Source organism: Peromyscus eremicus, chromosome 8b (assembly GCF_949786415.1).
Source record: "Peromyscus eremicus chromosome 8b, PerEre_H2_v1, whole genome shotgun sequence".
NCBI lineage: Eukaryota > Metazoa > Chordata > Mammalia > Rodentia > Cricetidae > Peromyscus > Peromyscus eremicus.
Window position 1 is genome coordinate 1,421,800 of NC_081424.1, and position 23,777 is coordinate 1,445,576.

Sequence of the window (23,777 nt, forward strand, 5' to 3'; positions counted from 1 at the left end):
AAAATAACTACAGACTTAAGACTGACCATAGAAGTAAACACATAATCCTTTACTTTCAAAAAGCTAACCTTAATTCTCTAAATTAATTTAAGACAATTTCTTTGTATTTGTAACATTCTATATGATTTTAAAACTCTTATTAATAGTATTAATAGCAATAGTAGTAGTAATAGTAGCATTGGTAGTATTAATAGTGGCAATAGTACTAATAGTATTAATTAGCAGCAACAGTAGCAAAAGTATTAATAGTAATACTAGGCCAAATAATGATATCTACCACCTGAGTATTTTCATTTAATGCTTATACAAACCCTTTATCATTCTATTAGTATCCCCTTGAGATACAGAGCAAGAAAACTGGGCTTCTTAGAGAGTCTGTTACCTCAAGTCTCACAAACAATGAGTGGACGGGTATAAAAATTTGATTTCAAAGTCTCTGCCTTTTTTAAATAGTATGTTATATATCACCTAATCTTTTAGCAAACATGTTACTCACTCAATTAGTCCAGTACTAAAAATGCTTTGACACTGTAATTTATAAATGAAATGATGCCATACTGAGGACAAAACTAAAACCCCCATAATATACTTTCCATGTGGCTGTTCAGACTAATTCATCACTTTGAATAATATAACCAAATTACTGCAGAGAATGGAACTACAATAATGTTTTCTGTCTTCTGACAGAAAAATAAAATTTAAGGTAATCCCTTTATACTGTACAAATGGCTTAAACTATAAAGTGATGTGGCTGGGGAAATGGCCCAGCAGGTAAAGTACCTGCTGTCAGACATCAAGACCTGAATTTGTAAAAGCTCAGCACAGCAGCAGTGTCCCTAACTTCAGGGCTGGTGGGGAGCAAGGGCACCAGTGTGTCATGGGGCCCTGCTGCCAACCAGTCTAACCTGAACAGATGAGCTCCAAGTTCAGTGAGTGTCTCAAATATAAGACAGAGAGTGCAAGAAGACATCAATCTCTGCCCTCCACACATGCACATGGATCTTGATGGAGAAACTGTAATTACCTTTTTACTAAACTGACATAATTCCTAACTACATTTTAAATATGTATCCTTATGTCCACAGACTAGGTAAGTGTTGTTCTTATTCTTCATCAAAGAAACTTCTCTCTGCAATAGTGGGAGATCATTACAGAAAACCACAACTGATTAAAATGCAAAGTACAAGTAATCATGTGTTCACAGTCCCAACTGATAGATCTACAATACAATTCCAGCACCTAAGACTCAGGGATCATTGGGGAAGAGAGAGCAAGAAGATTGTAAAAAGCAGAAAAACAGGAAGTTGCTGTGAGACTATGTCTTCTAGAAATGAGATGACACACCTGTGAAGTATCTTCAACATAGCTGCCTAAAAGAGCCCTGAACAAGGATGACACGCTAACCTGAAAAAGGGGAAATCTCGTGGAGCCTCAATCCTAGACAAAGAACTACAGGCAACTAAAAATGCTGAAAGTCCCCAATTGGTTAGCTAATGAAATAATGTACATACAAGTAATATATAGACTACGCAGTTGTGTGTGTGTGTGTGTAAAATAATTAAAGAAAAAGCGGCCATGAATTTGTGAGAGAGCAAGGGGAGGCAGAGTACATGGGAAAGACTAGAGAGAGGAAAAGGAAGAGGGAAATAATGTAATTATTTTGGAAAAAAAATCTAGTCAGCCAATTAATTGATTCTCAATAGTTATTGTTTCAAGCAGAAATTGCTCAAAATTTTCCTTAATCAACGTTAATTAACATATAAATAATATTTCTAATACTCTGAGGATATTTTGTAGCACAATGCTTAGAAATATATAATGCTGTAAAAACAGTATAAACAGTTATTCCTAAAGCACCCACATAATTTCTCATTTAAATCTACATATTTCTCGGAGTAAAAGTATTAATTACTGCAGTGAAACAATACTTTAAAGTAAGAGTATCCCACTTTCACTACTCATTGCACTCAGTCTTCCTGAAAGAACCAACTGGAATAGTATATGTGCCTCCTACGTAAAAGCACTTAGCTAGAAATCTCAGTACCAGTGACAAATCAGAATGTTAAAGGGATTACTTTTATGCTATGTTTAAAAGGTTATTCTTGGCTGAGTATGTACCTCAGTGCTAACGTATACATTTAATATGTATGTTCAAAGCTCTAGGTTCACGACCAATAGTGTAAGAAGAAATAAATTTTTAAAGAGCTTTTCATTTAAACAGTTCATGTTTATATACAACTTCAAAACTTCAACTGTACCTCATCCTGAAGTTCATCACCGCTTTTAACCGAAGCAAGCATGTCATATAAGGTACAGCAAAGATCTTCAACTCTCGGTGCTTCGGTCATTTCCTTTAAAGTTGCATTCAAGTACTTCTCAACTTCACACCACAAAAAGGAACCATTTGTTTTTTCCACTGGCTTGAGTTCTGGGGTGTAGTGCTCCTGAAAATGTTCATTCAGGAACTTCTTGTAGTCTAAGCTGATAGTTTTCTGGGCTTCACCATTTATTGGCAATTCATCAAAGTGGTCCAGATCATGCATTTCAAAGGAAAATGCTAAGTTTTTACCAAAAAACACTACATCACTACATTCATTTTCTGCCATCTGGACAAGAGCAGTCAGATCATCCTGACTAAAATGAGAAATAATTCGATTAGTGGCATTACAAGCTGCAGTAGCAGATGATGATGGAAAGGGACCAAACATCTGTCTTATGGCTTTTGTCTCCGTGTGACCAACAGAGTCCGTCAAGTGAAATGTCATAAAGAGAAATGCAGCTCCACTTTCAATTGCTTCTCTCCCATTATCTGTTCCAACTATTCAAAGACAAAAACAAGAAAAGTATTAGCTCAATTGAATCATCCATCATCCAACTTGATGCTTAAAAAAAAATCCTTCCACTTTTTGAGTTAAATCAATTTAGGACCAAAAAAGTCCATTCCCAAGTTCCCAAAGAATGATGTTTGATCAACAAAGAGCATTTTGTAGTCTATATTAAATACAGAAGCTACATAATAAAAACCCTTGCCTCTTTCTAAAAATGAACTATGAATAAAAATTTATTTAAAAATTAAACACTAATTTGATGATAAACTATAGTAAGATTTTAAACTCAGAATTACAGACATGAAATTTAAAGGAAACCTCAACACACTCATACCTTTCTTCCCAATTTGTACAACAGACTTACATGACAAGAAATAATTGCCTATGAATCTAAACAACTCTCATCCAAAAACATTTCATACCACCAGGATATGTGTGAATTTACCATACTTTAAAATATGAAAGGATGCTATGTTAAAGAAGAAGGAAAACCTCACAGAGGCAAATGATCAGATCCTATTCTTAAAGCATTGACTTCCCATAAACAATTATCTTAAATAAAAAGAGAAAATGACTGAATTTCAAAAAATTTCAGAGAATATTCTTATAGCAGGAAATTAAAAAATAAGAATTTAAATCTTCAATAAGCCCTAAACTTGTCAATACAAGGAACATCTGAATCTTCCTAAAAGCCTAGTTCAAATCATCCTTCAAAATACTGAACAGTTTGGATAACTAGATCTAAATTCTTACAGAAGCATGAACTGACCCCAACTTTTACTGTTTGTTTTCCTCCAGCCCTGCTATCTAGTACACATTTTCTACTCTAATCAAAAACAGACGTCTTAATATTCAGGAGTAGGTCCCTGCCAGATACCATGGAATCCATTAAGCTAAGAAAGCTGAGGCATGAGGATCACCTGAGTCCAGAACTGACTAGCCTACACAACATAGCATGATCTTATGCCCCCAAAATAAAATTCCCAAAGTTGTTATTTAAATAGAAAATAAAACAAAAATATAATAAAAATAAAAAACCAGCCAGGTCCTATTTTGTCTATTTTCACATCCTTACTTATCATCCCCTGGAATCCTGATTGTTCAAATCCTATTGATTTTTCAATTTCAGCTCTTAGCTCCATCTTCCAAGGAGAGCAACACTGTGCTTAATTCTGTATTTTCTGACTCTACTTGTCCCAGGTGGATAGTTCAACAAGGAATAGTTGACTTAAATCCTGCCCACATAGACACCAAACTAGTTATTCCTAGACTAAATCACAAGGCGAAAGTAAATGTTTCAATGTAACTTACAAGTTTAGAATGCCAATAGCATATGTGTGAGTAAGCAATTTCACCATGTCAATCCCAATGCTTTTCAAGTATGACTCTATAATTTGCAGAACACTGTTGTATACATGTTTTACTGGTATTTAAGAAAACATGACTAATTTTTTTTTAAGTTATACTGTGCTTGTAAACTAACAAGTTCTCTGCATATATTTTTCTTCTCTTATGGGCACTGCTTAGAGATTGGGGTTTTGGATATTTCTATAGGTAATTCAACCAAGTTGGTACTGTTAACACTAAACTCTAAACATAAAAAGGAATTAATGACACTGGAGAGATGGCTCAGCAATTAAGAGCAATGACTGCTCTTGCAGAAGATGCACTTTTGATTTCCAGCACCCACATGAAGCTCACAACATCCCTAACTTCACTTCCATGGCACTCCCCACCCTCTTCTGGTCTACATGCACATGTTGCACAAACACTTAGATACATAAGACACCCACACACATAAAACAAAGTTTTAAATTATTTTAATGGAATTCATGCCTATATCCAACATTACAGCACGTAACATTTCTTTATAAAAACAATTTATTCAAACTGCTTCATTAAGTTATCTTACTTTGTTCTTTAAAAAAAAATCTCCTTGTTCCCACTGTACTAGGTTCCCTGTAAGTTCCTAAAAAGTTGATGTTTCTCCTGAGAAGCTTTTGTAGAGCAAAGGATACAGTCAACAAGGCAAAGCGACAGCCTACAGAATAGGAAAAGATCTTCACCAACTCCACATCTGACAGAGGACTGATATCCAGAATATATAAAGAACTCAAGAAATTAGACATCAAAATGCCCAACAGTCCAATTAAAAAATGGGCTATAGAACTAAACAGAATTCTCAACAGAGGAAACTCAAATGGCTGAAAGACATTTAAGGAATTGCTCAACATCCCTAATTATCAGGGAAATGCAAATCAAAACAACTCTGAGATACCACCTTACGCCTGTCAGAATGGCTAAGACACTGAAGACACCTTATGCTGGAGAGGATGTGGAGCTAGGGGAACTCTCCTCCACTGCTGGTGGGAATGCAAGCTTGTACAACAACTTTGGAAATCAATATGGCGCCTTCTTAGAAAATTGGGTGCTGTGGATATCGCTCTATATAAATAAAGCACTGATTGGCCAGTGACCAGGCAGGAAGTATAGGCGGGACAAGGAGAGAGGAGAATTGAGGAAGGAGGAAGGAAAGAGAGACCAACTGGAGCCACCGCAAAGACAAGGAAGATGTAAAGTACTGGTAAGCCACAAGCCACGTGGCAAAGTAAAGATTAATAGAAATGGGCTGAATATAAGAGTGAGAGCTAGACAATGATAGGCCTGAGCTAATGGCCAAGCAGTTTAAATAATGTAAGAGTCTGTGTGTTTATTTTATAAGTGGGCTCCGGGACTGGCGGGACTTGGCAGTGGGAGCTGGAGGAAAATTCTCCAGCTACAATTGGGAATCAATCTCCCTCAAGATCCAGCTATACCACTCTTGGGCATATTCCCAAGGAATGCTCAATCATACCACAAGGGCACTTGCTCAGCTATGTTCATATCAGCATTGTTTGTAATAGCCAGAACCTGGAAACAACCTAGATGCCCTTCAACTGAAGAATGGATAAATAAAATGTGGTACATATACACAATGGAATACTACTCAGCAGAGAAAAACAATGACATCATGAGGTTTGCAGGAAAATGGATAGATCTAGAAAAAATCATCCTGAGTGAGGTAACCCAGACTCAGAAAGACAAACATGGTATGTACTCACTCATAGGAGGATACTAGATGTAAAACAAAGAGGACTAGATTGCTACTCACAACTCCAGGGAGGCTACCTAGAAAACAGGACCCCAAGAAAGACACAGGGATCGGCCAATGACAGAGATATGGATGACATCTACATGAACAGCCTGGACATGAGTGGGGGTAATGAAGGGCAAGGATCGAGAGAAAGAGAGCTTAGGGGAGCAGGAGATCCCAGCTGGATCAAGAACAGAGAGGGAGAACAAGGAATAAGAGACCATGATAAATGAAGACCACATGAGAATAGGAAGAAGCAAAGTGCTAGAGAGGCCCACAGAAATCCACAAAGATACCTCCACAACAGACTACTGGCAATGATTGAGAGACAGCCCAAACTGATCTACTCTGGTGATAGGATGGCCAAACACCCTAATTGTTGTACTAGAAACCCCATCCAATGACTGAGGGAACCGGATGCAGAGATCCACGGCCAGGCCCCAGGTGGAGCTCCAGGAGTCCAATCGGCGAGAAAGAGGAGGGTTTGTATGAGCGAGAATTGTTGAGACCAAGATTGGAAAAAGCACAGGGACAAATAGCCAAACGAATGGAAACACATGAACTATGAACCAATAGCTGAGGAGCCCCCAATTGGATCAGGCCCTCTGAAGAGGTGAGACAGTTAATTGGCTTGATCTGTTTGGGAGGCATACAGGTAGTGGGACTGGGTCCTGTACTCAGTGCATGAGTTGGCTGTTTGAAACCTGGGGCTTACACAGGGACACTTGGCTCAGCCTGGGAAGAGGGGACTGGACCTGCCTGGACTGAGTCTACCAGGTTGAACTCAATCCTCAGGGGAGTCTTTGTCCTGGAGAAGATGGGAATGGGGGGGTGTGCTGGGAGGAAGGCAGGGTGGGGTGGGGGGAACAAGTAAATCCATGGTTGATATGTAGAATTAAATTAAATTATAAAATAAAAAAAGAAATAACATAAAAAATGTCAATGTTTCTCTAATTCTTGTTTACTAAATAAATCTTAATATAAATAAATCACTTTAGAAAATATGGAAGAAACATGTTACATTACTAAAAGTGGAATTAACTTAATTTACCAATAATAGGTAAGTTACTGGTAAAGTTATGGAACAACCTTGGTATAATATGGAAAAATCATGCATATTATTGTCTTAGTGTTATATTGCTGTGAAGAGTCACCATGACCATGGCAACTTCTATAAAAGAAAGCATTTAACATGGTGGGAAGCATGGCGGCATGCAGATAGGTGCTGGAACAATAGTTAAGAGCTACATTCTGATCAATCTTGATCAGTAGCAAAGAGAGAGGGAGAGATAGATAAAGAGACAGAGACACTGACTGACTCTGGGCTTGGCATGGGCTTTTGAAACTTCAGAGGCCACCCCCAGGGACACACTTCCTACAAGGCCACACTGGCTAATATTTTCAAATAGTGCCACTCCCTGGTGATCAAGTATTCAAATCTATGAGTCTATAGAGGCTATTCTTATTCAAACCATCAAGGTCATCATAAAAAATAATATTAACATGTATGCTAAGCAGGAGAAAAATCCATGAGTCAACATTCAACAGAAAAATAAACACAGATGAAATGCATTTTTTTCAAAATTTCAAATACAACTGACTTATGTCTACAAAGTTTCAAAATTAATTACTTTAAAACTTTAAACTTAGCTTGGGCATGGTGTTTCATAAATGTCAATACCACTACCTTGTTGTAGGTATTCATTCTGTCAATAGCTTTGGAGTAACAGCCTTACGCTGTGGCCTCTTGGCAGGTTATATGACTGCTTTAAAATCTGAGGAGTGCTTGTTCACTCTATCTTGTGGTGATCAGAAACCAGACAGCAGGATCCATTTGCTCCCGGGCAGAATGGAGGTCAAAGACTGCTGTTTACTTGGTTATGTATCCATGAGTGTATTTTCCCTATTTTATATCTTAATAAATCCTTGACACCCTTTTAACAGACTCTCGTTACTTCCCTTACAAACGGTGCCCAGATGAACAGACCCCACAGGCTCCTACTAAGGCTACTTGCATGGCTTCCCGCCACCGCCTCCAAGGCTGTTGGTGCACTTCCCACGCCAGCAATCAGCTGCCAGTCCCTGTTTCACAGGACTCTCCCCTCCCATAGCAGGCTTGCTAATACCCACCACAGATGCTTGGGCACTCTACACTGAGCCACAGGCCTGCCCCGCCAGCAACATGGGGCTAGCCCCTCCTGCATTCAGTGGCCCTTTGGACTATAAACTGTTCAGGACAGTTCCAAGGTGGCTACCTGAAATGGTCCACCATCTTACACCTCTGGCCATAACTTAAGAACAAGCTTCACCCACCACTCTGAGACTGGCTACAAATGCTACAACTGGTCCTAATGAGACTTAACCACTGCTTTAGTTTTTTTGTTTTTTTTTTTTGTTTTTTTTTTTTTTTTTTTTACAGGATCCCACAGAAATGCCGTTGCCCTACAGACAGCAGGAAGCAACTTCTCCCAACAGGTTTTTGTTTTCTCAGGGTTTTGGATAATTGTCATCTGTAAGGGATTGGTTATAAGTTGTAATAGGTTTAGGGGTTGGAACAACGATGTTTAGACTCAGGAATCTCCTTTGAAGAAGAAAAAGGGGGAATAGATAGGATAGGATAAAAGGTAGATTATTGTATCTAATTGTAAACTAAATTCTTGTATATTGATACAAATGTAAAATTATTTTTCTATTCCTGTTTAAGATAATTTGTATATTAATACAAATACAAAACTATATTCATCATATTGTACGTATGTTCCTACTCCTGTTTAAAATTTTATTGTATATTGATAAAAATGTAAAATTATATTTGTTATACTATATGTATGTTCTACTTCTGTTTAGGATATTTTGTATATTGATACATATTAAGGACGTTGTCATATTGCACTATACATTACTATCTCAGATTAAGATATTTTTGTATATTGTCACAAAATTGAGGTTATTGTCCTTGTACTGTATATCTATTTGAAGATTGTTTATATGTGACGCTTTAGTATTTAATCTATTTAGGTTGGTAAGAAATACAGGTTATTAGTCACTCATGCTTATCATACTTATAGTCATTTCAGTTAGGTTTTCTAGATATTACAGAGATGTATGTCAGATGGATAGATAATCATCAAACACTTCATAGACCTAGAAAATATGGCATTTAAATGTTTTTTTTTTAATTTTTATTTTGCAATACAATTAAGTTCTACATACAGGCTCAGATTCCCTTGTTCTCCCCCCTCCCCCCCCCCTCACCTTCCCCCCAGCCCGCCCCCCATTCCAATCTCCTCCAGGGCAAAGCCTTCCCCACAGACTGAGATCAACCTGGTAAACTCAGTCCAGGTAGGTCCAGTCCCCTCCTCCCAGGCCGAGCCAAGGGACCCTGCATAGGCCCCAGGTTTCAAACAGCCGACTCATGCAATGAGCACAGGACCCGGTGCCACTGCCTGGATGCCTCCCAAACAGATCAGACCAATCAACTGTCTCACCCACTCAGAGGGCCTGATCCAGTTGGTGACCCCTCAGCCATTGGTTCATATTTCATGTGTTCCGTTCGTTTGGCTATTTGTCTCTGTGCTTTATCCGACCTTGGTCTCAACAATTCTCTCTCATATAAACCCTCCTCATTCTCGCTAATTGGACTCCCAGAGATCTCACATCACCAGGCAGGCTACCTGGAAAACAGGACCCCAAGAAAGACACAGGGATTGCCCAATGACAGAGAAATGGAATGAGATCTACATGAACAGCCTGGACATGAGTGTGGGTAGTGAAGGGCGAGGGTCGAGGGAAAGAGAGCTTGGGTGAGTGGGAGATCCCAGCTGGATCAACAACAGAGAGGGAGAACAAGGAGTAGGAGACCATGGTAAATGAAGACCACATGAGAATAGGAAGAAACAAAGTGCTAGAGAGGCCCACAGAAATCCACAAAGATACCCCCACAACAGACTGCTGGCAATGGTCGAGAGACAGTCCGAATTGACCTACTCTGGTGATGGGATGGCCAAACACCCTAATTGTCGTGCTAGAAACCTCATCCAACTACTGAGGGATCTGGATGCAGAGATCCATGACTAGGCCCCAGGTGGATCTCTGGGAGTCCAATTAAATGTTTTAATAACTTAATACTGTTGACATGAGACACGATTGCTCCTGGCATCACTGATCTACTCTGAGAGGATGATGGGCATCAAATTCACTTCATATGGTATGGAGCTTGTCTTATTCTTGGCCTGTTGGAAAAAGAACTGCCCTTGCCTCAACTGCTGACAGTAAGCACACTGTCCAATCTGGATGAAGAGAACACAAGGAAATTTGACTATTGAACCTCACCAAGACAGTGTAGGACAGTCTTTCAAATTTTCCTGCTTTTCAGAAATTGTAGGCCTATAGCCAAAAGTGGATGTACCACCGTTGCAGTGAAATATTGGGTGACTGTCCAGGCAGCGAGCTATCTGTCATTTCTTGCATTTTTCAGAAGTTGCTTGGTTGCACTTTCTGTTTACTCACGTAATATTATTTTCCTTCTCAGGTCTTTGATGGGCTGGAGACTAGATGGTTACAGTTACATTCCTCTCATATCTTAGCTAGATTTAGAATCTCCAGGATAGGACAGCTATTGAAATAATCTAGGTAATTTGCCATTTACCTGTGGTCTGAACATTTAGTATGTGTTTCTTCCTTAATGTTATTACCCTTTCTTTATCCTGGATAATACTTTGCTGTGAGATATTCTGTATGCTGTGAATGTGTTGCTCTGATTGGTTGATAAATAAAAAGCTGATTGGCCAGTAGCCAGGCAGGAAGTATAGGTGAAATAAACAGACAAGAATTCTGGGAAGAACAGGACTGAGTCAGGAGACACCAACCTGCTGTCCAAGGAGCAGCATGTAATAGCACACAGGTAAAGCCACAGAACACATGGCAACATATTGAGTAACAGAAATGGACAGAGTTTAAGTGTAAGAGCTAGTCAGTTGTAGGCCTGAACTAATGGCAGAGCAGTTTTAATTAATATAAGCCTCTGTGCGTTTACTTGGGTCTGAGCGCCTAGGAAACCTTCAGCTACAATACTTGATAATCGTTCTTACTGTATTTAGTTTTGTATTAGGTTTATAACCTTCTTATTTAGACAAAAAGGTGAAGTGTTGTGAGTATTCATTCCACCAGTAGCTTTGGAGTACCAGCCTTAGGGCATGACATCTTGGTGGGTTATGTGACTTCTTAAAATCTGAGGCGGCGTGCGTGGTCACTCTCTCTTAGGGTGATGATCAGGAAACTGCACAACCAGATCCACTCACTCCCAGGCAGAATGGAGGTCAATGACTGCTGTTTATTTTGTTCTGCATCTGTGCGTGTATTTTCCCCATTTTATATCTTAATAAATCCTTGATACCCTTTTAACAGACTCTCATGGCTTTACGTACACTACCTCTCTTGTGTAACCTACTCAGCCAGGTGTCAAGTGGCTAAATGCATGCCTTCATATCACAGTGTTATGAATCACACAGTACTACTCTGGGAGTTCCAAATTTGGGGAATTTGACAAGTAGCACTGGTGGCTACGCACACTAGCTGATAAAATCATAGACTATAACGTCCTGAAACAATGAGCTTTTCCAGGTCACTGAACAGTTGAGGAGGACTTCAGGTGTACTACTTGCCTTTCTCAGAATATACAAGAATGTCTCCCACATTCACATGCATTCCTACGCTCTGGCTGTATGTGAAGACCAGGGAAAACTGTTAGCCACCTTCAACAACAAAAGCATAGCTTGGGACTGGAGTCCTGGAAGGAAACTGGAATGGTGGAGGCAAAGAGTCCTTCCAAATTTGCTGGTACAGCATATTCATTAAGCCAGCAATCAGCATTTTGGGTGCTTATAAAACAAATACTGAAGGCACAACCTAATCCAAAACAGTCTAGCAGGTTCCATTGTTCTTCTATAAAACAGAATTGACAAAGAAACCATAAGCATTAATGTTTTCTAGGTGAATCATTCAAGACGCTCTATTGAAAAAAGAAAAGTGGGACTAGGAGGGGTGCACCTCTGGATTATGCACATAATTATCACCTTCTTGTTCTAAACTCACAATATTGAAGACATTTTCTAACTGAGTGTCTTGTTCCCAAATAATATCTTGCTCATTCCTCTTTACAGTTTACATATAATTTAGTACTAAGTGGTCTTTTAAAATGGTTAAACTGATGCTTTTCAGTTAACATATACATGCAATTCTTCAAGTTTTCTCTATAAGCTTCATAACAATCTGGTAATTTGAAGGAAATTGTCTGAAGGCAATGTTTCAATAAAGCTTATTTACTAATCAATTAGCAAGCTTTTGTATGAAAATTTAGAATTGTAAGTAAAAAGAACTGGTCTAGAAACTGAAGAGACACCAAGATTAAGTCAACTTGTAGAAGAAAACATTTAGTTGGAAGCTAGCTTACAATTTCAGAGGGTTCCATGATCACCATGGCAGGAAGCAACCAGGCCTGGCGCCTGAACAATAGCTAACAACTTTACATCCAGATCCAAAAACAGCAAACAGAAACAGAGAGACTGAGAGCAGTCTAGAATTTCTGAAACATCAAAGCCCACTCCCAGTAACACACATATCCTCTAAGAACATCACACCTCCTCTAACAAGGTCACATCTCCTAGTCCTTCCCAGTTTCATTCCCTGGTGACTAAGCAGATTTATGAGCCTATGGAGGCCATTCTCATTCAAATCACCATGGATACCTAATTTTCTATCTACTATATAATCTGTAAGCCAGGAAACCATCTCCATGCACCCTGCCAACAGCAACAAGTTTAAAGAGCTGTTTAGAAGGTCACAGGAATGCTGTATTATAAAATATTTGCCCTGCCTAACAATTATGACAAGAAGAAATAGGATGTGAAATGAACAGTAAACTGTAAAGCACATCCCAAAATGCTTAGGAAAAGTGGAAGTTTAACAATGTTTCTCAGAATCATTATTACCTGGCAGAGAATGAGCAGAACTCAGCTTGGCTAGCTGGTGCTCTCCTAAACATTAAGAGAAGCTTACTGTATAAAACAATACAATTATTCATTTGTGACTATAAATAATAGAACTTTTAAGAGTCAATAAACAGTGATGGCTACAACTTTAAATCATCCTTAGCAAAATCTATATTTTCCTTTGAGTGAAGACTACTTATTTTTAAAATTGACTTTTTCAATAGCCTTTCCTAGTAGTTAAGAAATTCTTCAAAAAAGTGAGAAATTTTTAAAGACTGAATTAAAATATCTATCAAGACTTGTGCCCTCAAAGAGTAAGCATTAAAGTTAAAAGCAGTCAAAAATAAATGAGTTCTCTAATGAGTTACAGCTTCACTGTTTAGCTTATATTTTTAATAATGAAATGTTCAATGCAATCAAATTTATTTTGCTTTGTATGTTATGTTCAAACTTTAAATGATAGTTTTACCCTCTGATAATTGATTTTCATATGTGAAAACTACATTATAATCCTGCACTGTTTATTTAAATTTGTTTCATTTATTTAAAAAAAAGTCAGACAGGCAACTTGGCATAAACATGTTTATAAAAATAGAGATTAGGTGCCTGATTTTTTTACTTTTTATTTTTTTTAAAGTTTTATTTATTTATTTATTAGGTATACAGTATTCTGCCTGCATGCCAGAAGAGGGCTCCAGATCTCATTACAGATGGTTGTGAGCCACCATGTGGTTGCTGGGAATTGAACTCAGTACCTCTGGAAGAACAGCCAGTGCTCCTAACCTCTGAGCCATCTCTCCAGCCCTGATTTTTTTATTTTTTTATTATTTTTTTGTTTTTTGTTTTTTGGGTTTTTTTTCGAGACAGGGTTTCTCTATGTAGCTTTGTGCCTTTTCCTGGAACTCACTTGGTAGCCCAGGCTGGCCTCGAACTCACAGAGATCCGCCTGGCTCTGCATCCCAAGTGCTGGGATTAAAGGCGTGTGCCACCACCACCCGGCCGATTTTTTTATTTTTAAGACATCCAAACTATCAACTTTCCTAGAATACTACATATATACCAAAGTACATAATCTGATAACTAAAACTATCTAGGAACTCTTGATCCTCTCAACCCCGAGTATTGGTAAATCTTCAATTTACAACTGTTTTACTACATTTTAAGTAATCTAAATTTCCCATTTATACATCTGAAAATGTTACAAAGTCCCCTTACATCTCATAGCTATTTGCTCTGCTATTTTATAATAGCTTATGAAATGGATACACATGTAACACTTTACTTTGAAATATTTAAAACACAATCTAACCTGTCCAAAGTTTGCTTCTCTATGAACCCTTTACTGCCTTGCCTAGGGGAACTTCTTTCTTGTACAACCACATTGTGGGCACATGCATCTATCAAAATGCTTACGAACACTGTTTGCTGACCAATGGCTACCAGTACAGGTACAACCATAATGGACTCACCTAAACAAATTATGTAAATCACTGCTGCCCAACCTATCATCTGATCAGTATTTTACTTTCATGAGTATATGTGTATACATGTTTATATGGGTCAGAGTGTGGCAGGGTGGTACATACGTGGAGGCCTAAGTGTCTTCCTCAATTGATCTTCATATCTAATTTAACTTTTCTTAATTTTATGAAAACTAAGATACACAAATGTCAAAACCCAAAGAAACTAGTGGTTACAAATGTAGAAAGGCAAAACCAACAGTTCTTTCCATGCAATGGACTTTGAATGCTGAAACAAGGTAGCTCAGTTCTCACTGCATCATGATTTGTATTCTGACTGGAATAAAACAATTGAGTTACTGTATTGTTAAAGTCAAATGCTTTATTCTGCTCCTGAGGAAGATATGCATTTAGAGATAATTAGGAAACTATAGGTTCTTTTGACCCATTTGTCTGTCATTTGTGATTCCTATAGTCTAGTTTCCATCTGTTCTGTATGAATCCTTTTGGCCTCTTGAACTGTTTTTGTTGTTTGTTTGACTTACAAACAGTGGTAAAAGGACAAATAGTCTAATTTTATTTTTCTTAAATATAATTAAAAATTTTTTTTAAAAAATTGGTACTTAGTAAACTCAAAATTCCACTTGTGATTTCATTAAGTATTCTGAAGTATTACTATAGTAGAGCTAAGAATAGTATTTTAAAAGACTTCAGTCAGACCCTGATAGCCTCAATATCTTATAAATGAAAATAACTAAGGCAGAAGGGTTAAATCAAATCAGGGCAAACTATGCATTTTCTATGTTTACTATTATTTTTTCAATATTTTTAAAATACAGTGTGACTCTGTCAAATGCTATCACAAATGTCTTCACATTGTACTCTCTCTCCCCCAGATTCATGCAAACTAAATTTTCCTACAGATCTACAACTTCAGAAAATGATAAAAGGCAAAAACATGCATATCCTTTACTTTGTGTTTTCAGTCTAACAATGAGGATATTTAATTCAATACTATACTGGATTAAAGACCAATAATAGTTAAATGACATACTGAAGCCCAGATACTAATTTCTTTTCATCTGATGATCATAGTCTTCAATTAAAAGAAATATAATTGAAACACTCACCAATATTGGAGTAAGGAAGAAAATTACCAACCTCAGTGTGTAAAGATCTAAACTCTCTCTTCAAAGAGATCCCCTGAGAAAAACTTGTCCACTGATTTGCCAAGTAAATCTAATTAAGGCTCTAGTCCAAGCTGAGCAGAGCATGAACAAGCAAAATAAGATCCATGAAACTTACATCCTGGTAGCAATTAAATATCAACAAGAAAAATAATATAATGATAAATATTTTGGAGAGCTGTACAATGGGAAAAAAAATTGCAGCCGGGCAGTAGTGGCACACACCTTTAATCCCAGCACTTGAGAGGCAGAGGCAGGCAAATTTCTGTGAGTTCAAGGCCAGCCTGGTCTAGAGTGAGTTCCAGGACAGCCAGGGCTGTTAAAGTGAGAAACCCTGTACTGAAAAAAAAAAAAAGAAAAGAAAAAGAAAAATTGCTACATGACAACTTGGACTTGGATGGCTACTGAAGGTTACAGCAAGGAAGCAATGTTCTAGCTGAGTTCAAATGACAAGGAGCATCTGTCTCCAGTATGGTAAGGAAACTTTTCACAGTACAGTGAGTAGCATGTACAGTACAGGCATGGAAAATGTGAGGAAGTGAGAGAAAGTCACCAGTCAGCAGCTCACTGGTGAAAGCAAGGATGATTTGGGGGCAGCCAGGAATACATGAGACAGAAAATAAGTTCAGAGTTCTGGAAGTATAAACCTGATAAATTTGAAAAAGATGGAACTATAGTAGTGTTAACTATCAAAAAACTGTATAATAATACCACAAATCTCAATGTACAAACTTATAAATTTTATTACAAATTCAGTTATTTTACTTAATTTTGTTTTTAACCTTGAGAGTAAGCTTGCATTAAGTATCAAGTATTATAATTTCAAATAACAAGTTTCTTTAATTATAATCAATTAATGAGAATGTAAGTAGAAACTGGGAACTGAAGTGGTCAATGTACAAGGTATATCCCACCATTCACTTGTGCACTAGGTGGTCACTATATCCTACCTGTTGGGATACTGAACTTTCAATGTTTCATGGGGCTATTAATTATATACAATTGGTTGTTTACTTCTACCCCTGCCACACTGTCCTACATTCATTAACAGATTGATTGTCTTATATAATTGTGAATATTTAGTAGGAAACAGTAGACTTTTACCATATACTACTAAGGTATATGGTAAAATACAGCTTATAAGGAATCTATTTATTGGTTTTGTTAAGGATCATACCGATCTGTTTTGCAGCTTGCAGTATATCTTTTAAGTCTTCATTTATACTTTGCATTTTATTCTTCTCTAGTTTTTCATTCAAAAATTTGACTATCTTCTTCCATGTGAGGCCCAAATCTAAAACTTGCTCATGAAGCTTGGATCGCTTCATCTGAAAAAGAGAGTATAATATAGAGATATTCTGGTTAAAGTTTTTCTCCAATCCATTATTTATCATGTATAATTTACATTACATAATATCAATTTTGCACTACCCAGAATTCAAAGTTGTATCTACTCATATGTAAATTAATTATTCACAATTAAATATAATTGTTAAATATAATTGAATTGTGATTTTATAGGTTACAAACTGAGCTGTACAAGGAAAAAATGTTTTAAAATAAACATGTTTACTATTTTAATTATAAAACAAGATCATCCATATAGCAAAGTAGAAAGTTCAACATTCCTAAGCGAACATGAAAACATCCCACATATTCCTTCCCTTTTCTGTTTGTTTTTAACAGTTTATAATGACCATAAAAATACATTTTGACAGAAGACATTTGAAGACTATTAGAGCCCCTGATTAATCAGTTCAACACATTTAAACAGGACTGTTTTCCAAAGTATGACCCTGGAACTAAAGGTTAGACATAGATTGTTTTCTATATACACTCTTTTCTTGAAACTATAAATCTTTTCCTTCTCAAGAATTGATTACAGAATGCAATATAAATTTCATGTCAGATCTCTGGCTTTGATCCATAGATAAAAGTCATGAAGCAACCTAACAAAATAAAGAACTGATAAGTCAAGTAAAAAACTGCAACTTTACTCTTGCTTGTACTGACGATGCTCATTAATCATTACTCTCCTGATTCAATTTTCTAATTTGAAATGAGGTTAGTCAATCTGGATTAAGAAGAGAGCAGGAAAAGGTGCATCTGAAATAGGCTTCAGTTGTTATAATAAGGTCACAGGTAAAATGATTCATTTTACTTTCATCCATACTTTTGTATATGGTGAACATTTTCACATTAAAATAAAGTTCATTATACATGCATTTTCCTTCCTCAGGAGGCAAAAGTATTTAAAATCTTACAATAATAAATGAAATGACATGGGGGGAAAGTATGCAATCTTTATGTTTTTGGATTGCAAAAATCTTCCATATTATTACCAGTTCAGAATAATTTGCAAGGTCCTAGGAAGGTAAAAACAAAGTATATGATATTAATGTTAATTAGGAATATAGATTACAATCTTATATTAATTACTGTGAGAAATGTAAGAATCACTGTGAAGACTGTTTTATGGTCTGACACAATTCTGCATCAGTAGAGGGAATTCTACCAAAAGACCGGTAATAAATAATTTTTGCTTTCTGGGTGAATCTGTAGGTGAAGAGATTAACTGTAACACTGTATAAAGACTGCATCAATGAAGTTTCTGCCTATAAGGAAATCAGATTTTTCACTCTACAATACAGTCAATTGAGAAGTAAAAATTTATAGAAACTGCTTTAAATTTTTCTTTTAAAGAAAAGCATTGAGGTATTCATAAACTACCTCCTATATTCCCACACATAATGGATACATGAGGACTATAAACCTTGAACATGCTGCCAAACATTTAATTTTTCTACTAGAAGTCAATCTATTACTTACAGATTTAAGTCTCCATAAGTTTCATTCTTAATATGAAATATGTATGTATATATGCATATTTACATATATAAATGACTACAGATTTTGATCATTAATTTCTGAAACAGTATATAAAATAATCATATTCAGAAAGAAATATTGCAATTTAAAGATTAAAATAAGTAAACTCCTTGCATTTGCAAATTAGTAAAAATCTATATTATGAGCTTGTGGTGGTATTGTGTTCCCCAAAATATTGTGCACCCTAGTAAACTTATCTGGGGTCAGAGACAGAACATCCACTAGATACAAAGGCCACTCCAGAGGTAGAAATCCCTCTGCATCTCTGTGAGTTCAAGACCACACTGGAAACGGCCAGGCATGGTGACACACACCTTTAATCCTAGAAAGCAAGCCTTTAATACCAGGGATTAAAGCACAGTTCAGCTGAGAGCCATTCGGATATGAGGACACAGAGGCTTCCAGTCTGAGGAAACAAGACCAGCTGAGAAGTTGGCCAGGTGAGGTTAACTGTGGCTTGTTCTGTCTCTCTGACCATCCAGCATTTCACCCCAATAACTGGTCTCGGGTTTGACCTTATTAATAAGACCATTCAAGATTCCTGCTACATGAGCTTAACTGCTTCTCCTCAAAATTCACATTGAAATCCTAACCTCCACTACCTCAGAAAGCCATTAATGTCAGGTCATAATCCCACCTGATTGGTTTAATTACAGAAAAACAAACTATGAAAACTCATGGATACCAGGGATATGTTTCTACATAGGAAAAGTCCTGGGAGATTCAGTGTGAAGGCTGCTATCTATAAGCCACAGAGAAGTTTTCAGGGAAGAGAATCTCTGTCTTGATCCTGAACTTACAGCTCCAGCTCTATAGAACACAAAATTTTTGTTGGCAGAGCTACCTAGCCTATGGTATTTTATATTATTCTATATAAATTAATGTATCATAGATTAAGGACTTTTCTAAGAGTCTCACAAATATTTTACATAGAATTTTCAGTAAGTCTTAGTATAATATACTTTTACTTTTTATAACATTACATTTATAATTCCATGTGATTTATTTTATAAACTTACTTACATAAGTAAGTTCACATATAGAAGAAATTCACTATGAAACCATAAACCCTAATATGTGGCTTAGAAATTTCAGTCATTGAATCAATCTGAAAAGTGACTGGCATTCTTTCCATAAAGCTCCAAAGTGCTATCCTCATTGTCCAGGTGGAAACTATGTTTACAGTGAACGTAAACTTAGTGTTATGTATTATAAAGCTGATTCATGTAAGGGAATTTTTCCACATCAGTCATTTTCAGTTAGTTATATAACAGTTAAAAGAATCTGGAGTTCCATAAATTTTTATTACTACTATTTATTTCTAAAGTTTTGATCATAAAAAGGCCTTACAATTAACTTCTTTAAGCTTTGAATGTACTCTTACCAATTATATGGACAAGTCAACTATGAGACCAACTATGGAGCTTGAAACTAATATTTGTATGTCCCATGCTAAGGTACAGACAGTGTTTTTTTTCATATGTAAGTAATTTAACAGGATACCTAAAAACACACCCAGCTGATTCAAAATAAATGTAAACTAAATCACAAAATTAACTGTGGTAGAAGCCTAAACAACAGAAAACATGAAGGCCTGTATTTGATTATTCCTTTTGATAACAGAGGTCCTTAAGTATAGTTCTGTGAAAACAGTATACTCAATCTCCTTCTCAAGACAGAAACAAGATAAAATGTCCATTTTAAGCACATACAAATAAAAAAAGAAATGTCAAATACTCACCCATACTCTTTGTTTTTAATGGTTTTCACCTAAAAACATTTACCTTTAAGTCAGCTACTTCTTCATTATAATTATCTTGCTTGGTGACATTTGAAAAGGAGCGCAAGGCTCCTGTGAGTCGAGGTAAAGCCATCTTTTACTCAATCAGTGATCCATAGAAATAAGAAACTTGAAACTGAAACAAAACATAATGATATTTATCTGTTTAGAAATGACACAGGCAATCAAACTCAACAAACTGACCTACACAAGAAAAATAAAAAGCTCCAAAAGCACTTGCTACCAATGTTAGTTTCTTAAGTACAGAATAAAATCTCCCAGCAAATAATAACCCAAAGTGCTGGAAACTGTGTCAAATATATCACATGAGACAAAATAGACTTTAGAGCAAAAGGTAGAAGGGATTTAAAACAAACAACAAAGATTCTAAACAGTAATAAAAGACAACTAATCCATAAAAGTTCTTAGTTTATATACATGGCTTAAAAAAATTAAAAATGAATTAAAACAGACCTCCAGAAGGAAATGGCAAGTCCAGTACCAATATGCAGTACAAAAATGTCAACTACTGATGGCTTAAGCCACATGTCATGCCCCAACCCTATCTTTGGTAAAATTCAATAAAGATACACACAGAAACCTATACTTTATAATTAAAAATATACATCATCATGGACATTTGAAATTTTTTAATTATGTGAGCGTGTGTGTGTGTGTGTGTGTGTGTGTCCATGTGTGTGTGTGTGTGTGTGTGTGTGTGTGTGTGTGTGTTTGTGTGTACAGGCATATACCTGCCGTGGTTCAGGAAGATCAAAGGGTAACTTGACTTGTGGAAGGCAGTTCTCTCCTACCTTACTGGATTCCAGGATTGAACTCAGGTCATCAGGCTTAGCAGTCTTTACCTGCTGAGTCATCTATCTTGCTGACCATGAAATAGTTTTAAAATGGTATATATACAACAGTATAAAGTCTCAACAAATTTCAATTGGTATTGTATAAATCAGGAAATAATATTTGAACAATGCTTTTAGAAGTATTAAATCTACTCTTGAGCTCAATGCGACCAAGTTAGTTTGCTGACCTCACAGAAGTCATTCTCTTAACAAAATGTAATTAAATTACAAGTAAGAAACAAAATGCAAGATATTAAAAACATAGGAGACTGCATAAAGATGAGTGAGAAACTGTTAGAATAGCTGAAGGAAAGAACTGTACCTCACAATGGAGAACTTCTACAGGGAAAGTAAAAGGACTCAATTTGTAAATAAACTCCCCCCGCTAGAGGACTTCAAGTTTCAGCTACTCAGTGGGAATCTAGACAGGTGAGCACTTGTGATAACATGGGTGGAAAACAAATCCTTGTGTACCTGCAGGATTTCCAAGCTCTTGTGCAATAGAACAAAAGCCTGGACAGGGACACATGGCTAACAATAGAAGCACAACAGTTTATTAAGAATGAATAACCAAAAAAAAAAAAAAAAAAAGAATGAATAATCACACAAAGGAGGAAGCAGACCAAACCTGTGACGAATATTAGAAACCAAACGGCAGGCCTACAAGATAGCTCAGTGGTCAGGGGTGCCTGCTGCAAAAGTATATGACCTCAGCTGGATCCCTGAGACCCAGGCACATGATGGAGAGAATCATTGTTCCTTCTTGACTGCCACATACATTGCAAACACACACACACACACACACACACACACACACACACACACACACACACACACACAAATAAAATGTAAAAAGAAAATCTTTCAAGAAAATGGTTAATGTTGTAGAAAGGATGAGGACTTTTATGCCTTATTTCTCCAACTTTCACCTCTATGTTCTATCAGTTACATGCCAGCCTAGGCAGCATTTCTCTCTGTCAAATGCTTTCTTTCATATGTCAATCTGTCTTTTGAGTGAGGTTTTGCTGAACCTCACATCCCATTCTTCTGTCTCAAGATAATCCTGAGAGTAATAATTGAATGTCTCTAACACTGAGTAATACACTCTTGAAGCATTTGAAAGGGGAAAAAAAGTAAACCAAGAGCTAGTGGACAGCTTCTCAAACTTTATTGTGCACTGGTGACCTAGAGGATTTTTTTTTTCCCCAAACCATGGGTGTCTTGTTTTCCTGTATGTCTGTGAACTACATGCCTGTGGAGGCAAGAGCAGGGCCTTGGATCCCCTGGAACTGAAGTTAGAGTAGTTTTAAGCCACTATATTAGTGCTAGGAATCAAACCCAGATCCCTCTGAAAGAGCATCCAGTGCTCTTAACCACTGAACCATCTCTCCAGCCCTGAGGGTTTCAAAAAGCATAAATCACTGCGCCCTTTCAACCTCCTCCTTCCTCCCAGTTATCTGATTCATCAGATGACAGGGCCCTGAGCTACACTTCCACCAAATTCACAGAAGATGAAGCATAAACCTCAAACTTTTAAAATGACTGTCCTAAGACAAGATGTTACCTATTCTTAAATCAGCATTCAATGTTTGCACCCGTCAAAACTGCCTCCCCCCCTCCCCCCACCAAATCCATCTAGTAAGAAATCAATGGCCTCCATTTCAGTTCAGTATGTCTCCTACCAGCCTTTCTCAACCAGATTCCCTAAAAGAATAAATTGTACTGAAAGTATCATGACAAACATTTTTTTTCCTCAGTTCTAACAAGGACTATACATAGGTAATATCAGTAGAAAAGCAAGGCATACAATGAATGCCTTCCAATACTGAAGCTTACACCAAAACCAGGAGAATGCTGGATACATTCTCTTCAGGATAACAAAAGCCAGAACTCTTCAAAAAAAGTCCTGACATTAAACTCACATTTTCTGCCTCTGAACCTCACAGCTTTCAAAATGTAAGCGTCAAAACAGGAAATATATAATGTTTGGAATACGCTGCCTCAGTGTGGTCTTATGGATAAATGGACCACAAATTTCATAATTTTCACTTATCTAACAGTAATACCCTGAATTACCTGTCCTTTCTTTTAAAAGATTTAAAATTTTCATTGATTTTTATACTTATTTACAAATCTAGACAATCTTACAAACATGACAATACTCTCAATCTTCAGTAAGGAATGTCTAGACAATGGAAAGATGGCTTGGTGGTTGAGAGCACTTGCTGCTCTTGCAGAAGACCCAGGTAATGCTGACTGCCATGTGATTTCTGGGCACCAGACACACAAGTGGTGCACATACATACATGCAGGCACTCACACAAATATATTTTTAATGTTGTAAGGACTGACAATTAGGTCAGTTGTGTCAAACTATGCTGACAGGAATCTGTTGACTCCTTAAGTTTTCCTTTAACCACCACATATTTCTCAAATCTAAGAACATCTTTCTGTGCTGCACGGCTTCAGTGTTTAACATATGCCTTCAAAAAATAAACATCAATATAGCCATTAAACACAAACCAACTTTTTCACCCAGAGTTCATCTGAAGAAATGAGTATTTCAAGTCTAGAGTAAAAAGCACAGCTGTGCAGAATGCACTGACAGTATGTTGTGCCAACATTTCAAGGGTAATTTTAATTATCCATAGCTTTAG

The 23,777-nt window shown here is 36.8% G+C and overlaps 1 protein-coding gene across 3 annotated transcripts in view; it reads right to left on the reverse strand.

Moving 5' to 3' along the window:
- The window catches only part of Ascc3 (activating signal cointegrator 1 complex subunit 3), a 342,822-nt gene that overhangs the window by 305,188 nt on the left and 13,857 nt on the right, over window positions 1-23,777 (reverse strand). For all 3 annotated transcript variants that reach the window (XM_059272425.1, XM_059272426.1, XM_059272427.1), the window contains exons 2-4: window positions 20,271-20,402; window positions 16,775-16,925; window positions 2,259-2,818 (exon numbers count right to left, since the gene is read on the reverse strand). In XM_059272425.1, the coding sequence (XP_059128408.1) occupies window positions 2,259-2,818; window positions 16,775-16,925; window positions 20,271-20,360 (801 nt within the window). In that variant the 5' untranslated portion in view covers window positions 20,361-20,402. The remainder of the gene's footprint in view (window positions 1-2,258; window positions 2,819-16,774; window positions 16,926-20,270; window positions 20,403-23,777) is intronic.